The sequence below is a fragment of the Arachis ipaensis genome, chromosome B10, assembly GCF_059453495.1.
Source record: "Arachis ipaensis isolate K30076 ecotype BB chromosome B10, ASM5945349v1, whole genome shotgun sequence".
NCBI classification, from domain to species: domain Eukaryota; kingdom Viridiplantae; phylum Streptophyta; class Magnoliopsida; order Fabales; family Fabaceae; genus Arachis; species Arachis ipaensis.
The window spans coordinates 139775671-139786547 of record NC_142435.1 but is presented as its reverse complement, the minus strand read 5'-3'; the positions used below and the strand labels follow the sequence as shown (position 1 = coordinate 139786547).

Below are 10877 nucleotides of genomic sequence, written 5' to 3'. Positions count from 1 at the left end.
AAAAAATAAGATCTAACACTTTTATTTTAAAAGAAGTAAAAAAATTAATTAGTATTGATTTAAATACAAAAAAATATTGATCTTATAATATTTGTTTACTAAATTTTATTAGAGAATAAAATCCTTTTTTTTTACGGATATTAGGGAATAAAATCTTTTGACCTATTAAATACATAGAAATGTTAAAAATTTATATTATTACATCCTTAGAAGATATTATTTTAGCTAAATCCGAAAACTTAAAGACTTGAAAGCACTTTTTTCTCACTATAAAACCACACTTCACACCTCTCTCTCTCTTTCATGTTGTTCTTTCTTCTTTCTCTCTCTCAAAAAAAAAAAAATGAAGAAAGCTTTCTTTGACCACTGTCTCTAACAACTCACTCATCACTTCACACTTCACACTCTCTTCACTCATCAATCATCGTCATCACCACACTCTCCTTTCCTAACTTACATTCAACAACACCAAAAAACCGTTGCTATTTCCCTCTCTTCAGATCTTCATCTTCTTCACCTTCATTCATTCATTCATTCAAATCCCCACCAAAGTTCCATCAATAAAGACCACATTTTGCAACAACACAAACACACCCTTTTCCTTTTCCTTTTAAGAGTGAGGAGTTTCTTCTGTTACTGCCATGGCTGAAGGTGTTAGTGAAGCAAACAATACTAAAGCGTCGCCATCGCCATTGCCACCAGAAGCAGAGAAGAAGAAAGAACAAAGCCTACCATTTTTCAAGCTCTTCTCATTTGCAGACAAGTATGACTACATGCTCATGATCTCTGGAACCATCGGCGCCATTGTTCATGGCTCCTCCATGCCCGTTTTCTTCCTCCTCTTCGGTCAAATGGTCAACGGTTTTGGTAAGAACCAAATGGACCTTAACAAGATGACTCAGGAAGTCTCAAAGGTATATATATCTTTTTTCTTTTAATATTCAGAAAACTTAATAATTTTCTTACCAAATTCATCTCATAGATCTAAGATCTAATTTATTTTATTTTATTTTATTTTTATTTTTATTTTATTAATTATTGCAGTATGCTCTTTACTTTGTGTACCTTGGCCTTGTGGTTTGCATATCATCATATGCAGGTAATAATGTTATTTCTTTTTCATTTATTTCCTTTCATTCATTCATTCCATTTGGTCAAAATTTTCAACTACCTTAACTCTCTCTTTCTCTTTTAATATCCCTTTATTATTGGCTTATTTTTTTATTTTTTAGTAATTTTTGTTTGTCCTCACCTGTGAAGAAGATGGATCATCACACTTCACGGACCATTTTTCTTTTTCTTTTCTTTTTTTTAAATAATTTTTTTAATGATAATAATAATTCATTAATTGCGTAACTCTTATAACCACTTCCATCCAAATTAAGAGGGTCCTATATCGTGTTTGATCCCACGTGTTGTGCTAATTTTTTTTTTCACCTGTCAAAATCTCCAAACCCATAATTTCAATCTTCCCTTTGCCTAACATTATCATCTAACATTCTAATTTCTAACACCACATTCTAATTAATGATCATCATCTTCTTTCTATTTTTTCTAAATTTAATAAAAGTGTGAAACAGTTTAGTCCCACGTCTATTAAATTCGATTTGGATTGACAATCAGTCTCCCTGATTTCTGGGTTATTTAATTTACCAAAAAAACATGTAACAGCATTAATTATGGTACACAATTACACATTATTATTTCACTAACCAAAAATAAATATTAGAGTTATTATTCAAATTAGGACTGAGATTTTTAATATTTAATTATTTAGTCCTTCAAATTTCAAAATATATAAAATAATTTTTAACGTTTTTTTTTATTTGGAGCAGAAATTTCATGCTGGATGTATAGTGGGGAGAGGCAAGTGAGTACACTAAGGAAGAAGTATTTGGAAGCAGTGCTTAAACAAGATGTAGGTTTCTTTGATACAGATGCAAGAACAGGGGATATTGTTTTCAGTGTCTCAACGGACACACTTCTTGTTCAAGATGCCATCAGTGAGAAGGTGCTTTCAATTTTATTTATTATCAAATTATTTTCAAATTTAATAAATAAAAAATATATATAAGTGATTAGTGAACATGGGACTTTCTTGGGTTGTTCATATCCATCAAAATGTGGGCTCCACAGATATGATCATAGATCCTTAAAGTGGTGCATGTTAGCTAATATTGCTTAACATGCGCACCGGCTGAGTTTATTTAGAGTAAAATATAAATTACTACAATTTTTTTCTTTATTTTAAAATGATGCATGCTATGACTAGGGTGAATGTATAACTTTGATAATATTTTAAAAAAATGGTTAAAGCTAAAGTATTTTTTTGTATATATTTAAGAATACTTTTTAATTTCAAAAATAAAAAGTAACAAATCTTTTAAAAATATAAAAAAGTATAATCTTAATTTTAGTAATATTTTTTAAGTGTTGCTAAAGCTGTATAAAGAACATTGTACTTTTTGTTAATTAAATAGATTTTATTTTTTTTATTTTTTTTTAATAGTTTAAATTTAAAAAGATAACCTGCTAACTAGGTTAGTGGTATTTTTGGAGTGAATTAACATTACTCCCAAAATAGGAGTACTATTTTTATATAATACTTTTTGTCTTGTTTTTATCTCTATTATTTTTTTGGGTTTTAAAATACTTATGAAATAGAGATGCAATACATTTTTCTGTCTTGTTTTTATCTCAGCTTCTTTATTTTTTTATCTAGAAATGCTTACCAAACACAACTTGCCAATTTCCTTTGATAATTTGAATATTCCATAAGACAAATACTTGTTGTAGTGCAAAAGGTTTAATCCAATTTTCCTCATTCAAGAACTATTTGTGTGTGGATTGTGGTTCAGGTTGGGAACTTCATACATTATCTTTCAACTTTTCTGGCTGGACTTGTGGTTGGTTTTGTGTCAGCATGGAGGCTAGCACTTCTAAGTGTTGCCGTGATTCCCGGCATCGCTTTCGCCGGCGGCTTGTATGCTTACACTCTTACCGGCCTTACATCGAAGAGTCGCGAATCCTATGCCAATGCAGGCATCATTGCCGAACAGGTGAGTTCATGAAAGTTTCCATGCTTCTAAATTGGTGAAAATTCGGGTTCAGTTAACTTCATGTGAAGCTGATAGTTGAAAGTCATTAAATGATTTAACATGTTTGACTAAATTGTCATCAACGACTCTTAACTATCAATTTCATATGAAGTTAACTGCATCTAATTTTCTGTCTTCTAAATTATTACATTGGCCTAAAGTTGCTTCTATATTGCATGTATTTCAATTTTCATTGTCTCAAAGAAAGAAAAGTGGTTGGACTAATCAATACGATCTCCAAAATGTAACAGGCCATTGCGCAAGTTCGAACCGTTTACTCTTACGTTGGGGAGAGCAAGGCGCTGAACTCTTATTCAGATGCAATACAGAACACTCTGAAGCTTGGATATAAAGCAGGAATGGCGAAAGGATTAGGCCTTGGATGCACCTATGGAATAGCTTGCATGTCATGGGCACTAGTCTTTTGGTACGCCGGCGTTTTCATCCGAAATGGACAGACCGACGGAGGCAAGGCGTTCACGGCTATATTCTCGGCCATTGTTGGTGGAATGTAAGAGCCTTTTTGAGTTTTCATGACTCTGTTCATGTTTCTTTCAATTTTTTTTTTATATCTGCTTTGATTATGCAGGAGTTTGGGACAGTCTTTTTCAAATTTAGGCGCCTTTAGTAAAGGCAAAGCAGCCGGATACAAGTTAATGGAGATCATCAAGCAGAAACCAACAATTGTGGAGGATCCTTTGGAAGGCAAGTGCTTGGGAGAGGTTAATGGAAACATTGAATTCAAGGATGTTGGTTTTAGCTATCCCTCGCGGCCGGATGTCATGATCTTTCGCAACTTCTCAATCTTTTTCCCGGCCGGGAAAACAGTGGCGGTTGTAGGTGGTAGTGGATCAGGAAAGAGTACAGTTGTTTCCTTGATTGAAAGGTTCTATGATCCAAATGAAGGTAAAAAAAGTTTTAGATAAATAGCAAGGTGTTTTTTATCTGAACTATGGAGTTATGCTTAGTCTCTGTTTTTTTATTTCGAAATGGCGAAGCAGGTCAAGTTCTGCTTGATAATGTGGACATCAAGACACTGCAACTAAAATGGTTGCGAGATCAAATCGGATTGGTGAATCAAGAACCTGCGCTGTTCGCAACCACCATTCTTGAGAACATACTCTATGGAAAACCTGATGCAACAATGGCTGAAGTGGAAGCAGCAGCTTCTGCTGCAAATGCTCATAGCTTTATTACCTTGCTTCCCAACGGCTATAACACTCAGGTTTATTTTTATTATTATTATTATTTTCCCTCTTTTGGTTCACAAAATTCTGAATACTAAAAATGTCTTCACCTGAAGATGACAGTTGAGAACGGTTAGATATCTACATCTCAACTATCTTCGTCGGTGACTACTTCAATAATAACATCTAATATTGTAAACTGTTATAATTTTTTATATGAAGATATATCATTGAAGTAACTACCATTTTTTCAATAGGTGGGAGAACGAGGAGTGCAATTATCAGGAGGGCAAAAGCAGAGAATTGCAATTGCAAGAGCAATGTTGAAGAATCCAAAGATTCTGCTTTTGGATGAGGCAACAAGTGCTTTAGATGCGGGATCAGAGAGCATTGTTCAAGAGGCACTAGACAGGCTCATGGTGGGAAGAACAACCGTGGTTGTAGCTCATCGTCTGTCAACCATAAGAAACGTTGATACCATCGCCGTCATCCAGCAAGGACAAGTGGTGGAGACAGGAACACACGAGGAACTCATTGCCAAGGCAGGAACCTATGCATCACTAATTAGGTTCCAAGAAATGGTTGGAAATAGGGACTTCTCCAACCCCTCAACTCGCCGGACACGGTCCTCCCGCCTCAGCCATTCCCTGTCTACAAAGTCCTTAAGCCTCCGATCCGGAAGCTTAAGGAACTTGAGCTACCAATACAGCACCGGAGCCGACGGCCGCATAGAAATGATATCCAATGCCGAGACGGATAAGAAGAATCCGGCCCCGGATGGATACTTCCTCCGGCTGCTGAAGATGAATGCCCCCGAATGGCCTTACTCAATCATGGGAGCCGTTGGTTCTGTTCTCTCCGGATTCATTGGGCCAACATTTGCAATTGTGATGAGTAACATGATTGAAGTCTTTTACTATAGAAACTATGCATCCATGGAGAAGAAAACCAAGGAGTATGTGTTTATATACATTGGAGCTGGACTCTATGCGGTTGGTGCATATTTGATTCAACATTACTTTTTCAGTATCATGGGTGAGAACCTCACCACTAGGGTTAGAAGAATGATGCTTGCAGGTAATTAACATTAATTAAGTCACTAATACTAATTAAATCTTTATGTTATGTAATTAATTAATGTGGATTTGATTTGTATATGGTAGCTATATTGAGGAATGAAGTAGGATGGTTCGATGAGGAGGAACACAACTCAAGCCTGGTGGCAGCAAGGCTTGCAACGGATGCAGCTGATGTCAAGTCTGCCATTGCTGAGAGGATTTCTGTCATTTTACAGAACATGACTTCCCTCCTCACTTCTTTCATTGTTGCTTTCATTGTTGAATGGAGGGTTTCTCTTCTCATTCTTGCTACCTTCCCTCTCCTTGTCCTAGCTAATTTCGCTCAGGTCAGTCAAATACATTTCTCATTTAACTTATTCAAATTCAGTATTTTATATTTTAATATATATTTTCAATAAATAAAAAAAATACAGATAAAAGAGTTTGAAGTCGATAAATATCAAAGTACACTTCATATATTGTTTTTAATGACAAAAAGTACACACACTTACTAACGACATTATACTTTTGTCTAGCAAAACTAGTCTTTTAGATGTACTTTTATATTTACGAATTTTTAGCGTATATTTTTGTGTATTTTTATTTATTTATTTATATATTTTTTTATGAGTGATTAATTTAGTAATTGGTTTTTTTTTGTGTGTAACATACTTGAATTAGTAATAGGTGAATTAGTAATTAGCAAGGTCCAAATTTGTTATTCATCCTAGATCACCACAAAGTATGGCATAAAATGTTTGAAAACTCCCAGAAAGTTGAAAATGAAAATAAGAAGATTAAATTATAGTAACTAAAGACACTGGTATTTTTTATGTGCATGTGCTAAGTGTTGACCAGAGTCTATGATAGTATAGTACTAGTAGTGGGGCCCAAAAAGTAACTCAAAAATTAAACTCTATCTTACAATACACACTCTTTAATAAGAATCTAACCCTCAGAAAACGACAAAAACAAAAACAACAAAGACCCACCTAAGTTGAAGGGTGCACGTGCTTCCCTTCACACTCCACAGTGCATTAAAATATTGTGAAAACTAATAACTCATGTATTGGCATCTTATTAAAAGCTCATTAATTGCTATGTTCAAGTCTATTCTCTTAGGCTCTTAGCTCTTTTTATGCATGGAGGTAGATCATAGCATTGGTAGTTAGATTAGATTCCACATCTGAGCATCAAATTCCATGTCATAATTCATATAGTAACCTAGTCTTCTACCTCAATGAAAATCAAATAGAAAAAGGAAAAAACATATAGCATTTCATTTTTGTTAGTGTAATTTTTACTTAGGAATATTATATGTATTTTTAAGAGGCAATATTAACACTATATCAAATATTAGACTACTATTTTTAATTCATATTAATTTTTGTTCTGAATTTTTTAACATATTTATAAATTAATGTATCTTAGATATGTTTATAATGAATATCTTTATTTTGAAGGCTCCTTCATTGGTATTCAAATATGCATGCAAGCTTAAGGAAAAATGATCCTCTCATGATCAACACTTGCTTCCATTTTTTCTAATAATATTTTTTGGATACCGGGAACTTGAAATTCAACTGGGTCTAAAAAGGAAACTTCATGTGTGTGATTTTCTTTTTAATTTGTCTAGGAATCTGCAATTCTCTTATAGATTGTCACCCGTGACCATGTTCATTCTTTTTCAGGTCTAGTTTGTCTAGACTACCTGCAATCTTATAATTTTATAATTATTTTTGGTTATTTTATTACCATTAATGGATTTCTTACAGACTTATAACAGTGATTTCTGGACATGTGTTATTGTATTTTACTAAGATTTTTTTGACTATGCATGTGAGACCATGTGGGTTTTGCTGCACCAAAAATGTTTCTTCTGTGCATGTGGGAATTTTTTAGGTATGAAAAAAATTAACCTTTTAGTAACATGTAAAATTGTTAGAAAAATAAATAATATAAAATGACTTTAAAGTAGTTATAATAGAAAGTTCCTATAAAGAAAAAAGCTTTACCCATGCATGATTCCCTGATTAGACAGGACTTAACAAACTTTGATAACTGTGATTTACACCTATTATTATTAATTATTATAGGGTGTACTAATTCACTAAAAATTATGTTCTATTCATTCATTGTAGCATTATATTATGCGCATGCTCTAGGCACAGTGCAAGGAAATAGACTTGATTGGTGATGAAACCTTCAAATCTATCAGTGTCTTATAAATGATTTAGTAGTATAGGTTGTGTCTATGTTAAGATGAACCATCTGTTGTTAAGGTCCCACATCGACTTTAATGCACTTTTGGCACTTTTCTTGTGGATTATTATTGTACCATACCCTTTGTGCCAAAATGAATAGAAGAATTTACTGTTTATGAATAAGAGTTATGTTGGATAATTAGTGCAAAAATGATACAATTGATTATGGATTAGTTCTAAGAAGATGGTAATTTGAATGTGCAGCAACTTTCCCTAAAAGGTTTTGCTGGAGACACAGCGAAGGCGCATGCAAAAACAAGTATGATTGCTGGGGAAGGAGTGAGCAATATCCGAACCGTTGCAGCATTCAATGCACAGAACAAGATGTTATCGGTCTTCTGCCACGAGCTGCGAGTGCCGCAGATGCGAAGCCTTCGCCGGAGCCAGAGCTCCGGCATCTTGTTCGGCCTCTCGCAGCTCGCGCTTTATGCCTCCGAGGCTCTCATTCTATGGTACGGTGCACATTTGGTCAGCAAAGGAGTTTCAACCTTCTCGAAGGTCATTAAGGTCTTTGTGGTCCTTGTCATAACGGCCAATTCGGTTGCAGAGACCGTTAGCCTCGCCCCGGAGATAATCCGAGGCGGGGAAGCAGTTGGCTCTGTTTTCTCTATCCTCGACCGGCACACCAGGATCGATCCAGACGATCCTGATGCTGATCCGGTCGAGTCAATTCGTGGAGAAATCGAGCTTAGACATGTTGATTTCGCATACCCTTCGAGGCCAGATGTGATGGTTTTCAAGGATCTGAACCTCAGAATTAGGGCAGGCCAAAGCCAAGCCCTCGTCGGAGCGAGCGGATCGGGGAAGAGTTCGGTCATCGCCCTTATCGAGCGGTTCTACGATCCCATAGCCGGGAAAGTCATGGTGGACGGAAAAGACATAAGGAAGCTTAACTTGAAATCCTTGAGGCTCAAGATCGGTTTGGTCCAACAAGAACCGGCATTGTTTGCCGCTTCGATATTCGAAAACATTGCTTATGGAAAGGAGGGCGTGACGGAATCCGAGGTGATTGAGGCAGCTAGAGCTGCCAACGTGCACGCCTTTGTTAGTGGTCTCCCCGAGGGCTACAAAACACCCGTTGGTGAACGGGGCGTGCAGCTCTCGGGTGGCCAGAAACAAAGGATTGCAATTGCTAGGGCTGTCCTTAAGGACCCTACAATATTGCTTCTTGATGAAGCAACAAGTGCACTTGATGCTGAGTCAGAATGTGTGCTACAAGAGGCATTGGAGAGGCTCATGAGGGGGAGGACCACGGTGCTCGTCGCGCACCGGTTGTCCACCATAAGAGGGGTTGATTGCATTGGTGTGGTCCAAGATGGGCGCATTGTGGAACAAGGTAGCCATTCTGAGCTTATAAGCAGGCCTGAGGGTGCATATTCTAGACTCTTGCAACTACAACATCATCACATTTGAGGGACACAAATGTAAAACATTTTAGTTTGTTTTTAATATAAGGCCTTGTTTGGTTGAGATCATTATGTTTGGCCTCCCATTAACCTCATGCTTTGATTTTTTTTTATTTCTTTTTTTCTTTTTAGATGTAGATATATGCTACATGAGGTTTGTACCTTGAGGACAAAAAGTACTCTGTTTCCAATGGAGTAGCTAGTATTATTAAATTAATCAAATATCAATGGTCCATAACTATGTTATCTATATGGTTATTTGAGCTTTTTGCTTTCTAGCTACCTCCCTATTTTTATTTTTCCCCTTCATAATTTTAGTACTTCTATCCAACTTTTGTTTCTGATTGGGGACCTATCTAAAGAAGACTAGTGGCAATGTTGGAATAAAAAAATTGAGAGGTGTACTTATTATGTCTATTAAACAAAATGGAGACACAATCAGATGGGGAAGATGATGTGAATTATTGTAAATGAGAGATGGGAGAAGCATTATTTTAAGTAAGTTTTTATTTTTATTCATGAAATCCCTTAAGAATGTGACCCACTTGATGGTGTCTAGAAGGATTTTTATTTTTCCCACTTTGGCCACTCATTGAACATGGAAGGGAACTTTATCAATCACAATTAACTAAAATTGAGTGCAACTTTAGCTCTGGATTTTTGGGGAATATGTTATATGGACCCCATTGACATAATAATCACATTAGCTAACCCAAGGACATAACAATGTGAGCATGTAACTCTACTGCCAAATTACTAAATTTTTTACCATAAAAAATTTTAAATATTGATCTTTTTAATTATAAAAAGTATAATATAATTCAATACTTATTCAACAAAATCATTCAAGAAACTACTCTTTTAAAAAATGTTGTCTATCAACTGATTCAATTTTTATGAGAATTGCATTCATTTATATCTTTTATATTAAAAATACAATTATATATTCACTTTAATTAATATTGTCATTACATTTGTTGTTTTGGCAATTATACCGACAGCAGTAATTTTACTTTATGTATCTAAACAAAATTTATTCTCTTAAACTTACTTCTAATATTTCAAATAAAAAAATATTTTATTCTTTTAAAAGACATCCGCCAAAATGAATTCTTCCAAAAATTAAACCAAACCGAAATAAACTCTTATTAAAGAATAATAACAAAGTGGTGGATTCGATAAAAAAATAAATAAAAATTAATAGGGCTAAAGGAAGGATCCTGAGCCCTTATCACATGTATTCATAGTTGCTTTGTAAAACCTTCACTGAAAAGGATGCTACCTTCCAACATGTGTACTTGGTTCTGGCAGAATAAAGCAAACAGTGGGGGAAAGCTACAAGAGAGCTTGGACCCTTTTTAGGTCCTTTCTCAAAGAAACAATAAAAAATTAAAATAAAACTTTGCAGTTCCAATGCATTGTCAGTGTGATAAGGGAGAAAGTTGTATGTGTATGTGTATGTTTTTTTATTTTTTTTTTTTGTAATTTGTAATTTTTATTTATCTATGTATTTTTTTTAAGAAGAGTGTGAAGACAAAGGCATGTGGAAAATGATTGGTGAGAAAAGACTAAATAGTTATTTTGATGCTCGAAAAATTTTGATTTTGATAAAATGAATTTTAATATTTATTTTTTACAAAATAAATCTTAAATATAATTTTTTTTATTTTTCATGATATTTTTCAGGCCGACAGATCAAAGTTTAATCCGTTGCGAATCAGAATTTTATTTAAGGATTTGTTATTAGCCAATGAATTGATACATGTATAAGACAGAAAATATTAATTCCATTTGGTAAAATTGACTAACTAATTTATCATTTCGGAGTTTTAGGTTATTTTTTCAAATAAACTTGATATTTAAA

The 10877-nt window shown here is 34.5% G+C and overlaps 1 protein-coding gene across 2 annotated transcripts; it reads left to right on the top strand.

Annotated features, from left to right (window-relative positions):
• Positions 1–227: 227 nt before the first annotated feature.
• ABCB19 (ATP binding cassette subfamily B19) lies at positions 228–9263 on the top strand. Of its 2 annotated transcripts, XM_016324614.3 has the most exons (10): positions 228–914; positions 1045–1099; positions 1836–2011; positions 2859–3059; positions 3350–3609; positions 3688–4004; positions 4100–4323; positions 4543–5362; positions 5449–5690; positions 7812–9263. In XM_016324614.3, the coding sequence occupies exons 1-10, from the start codon at positions 642–644 to the stop codon at positions 9018–9020; spliced, it is 3777 nt and encodes a 1258-aa protein (XP_016180100.1). In that variant the 5' UTR covers positions 228–641; the 3' UTR covers positions 9021–9263. The 2 variants fall into 2 exon arrangements, with proteins under 2 accessions (XP_016180100.1, XP_088340295.1); XM_088484169.1 differs by lacking the exons at positions 228–914; positions 1045–1099 and adding an exon at positions 1394–1682.
• Positions 9264–10877: the final 1614 nt, after the last annotated feature.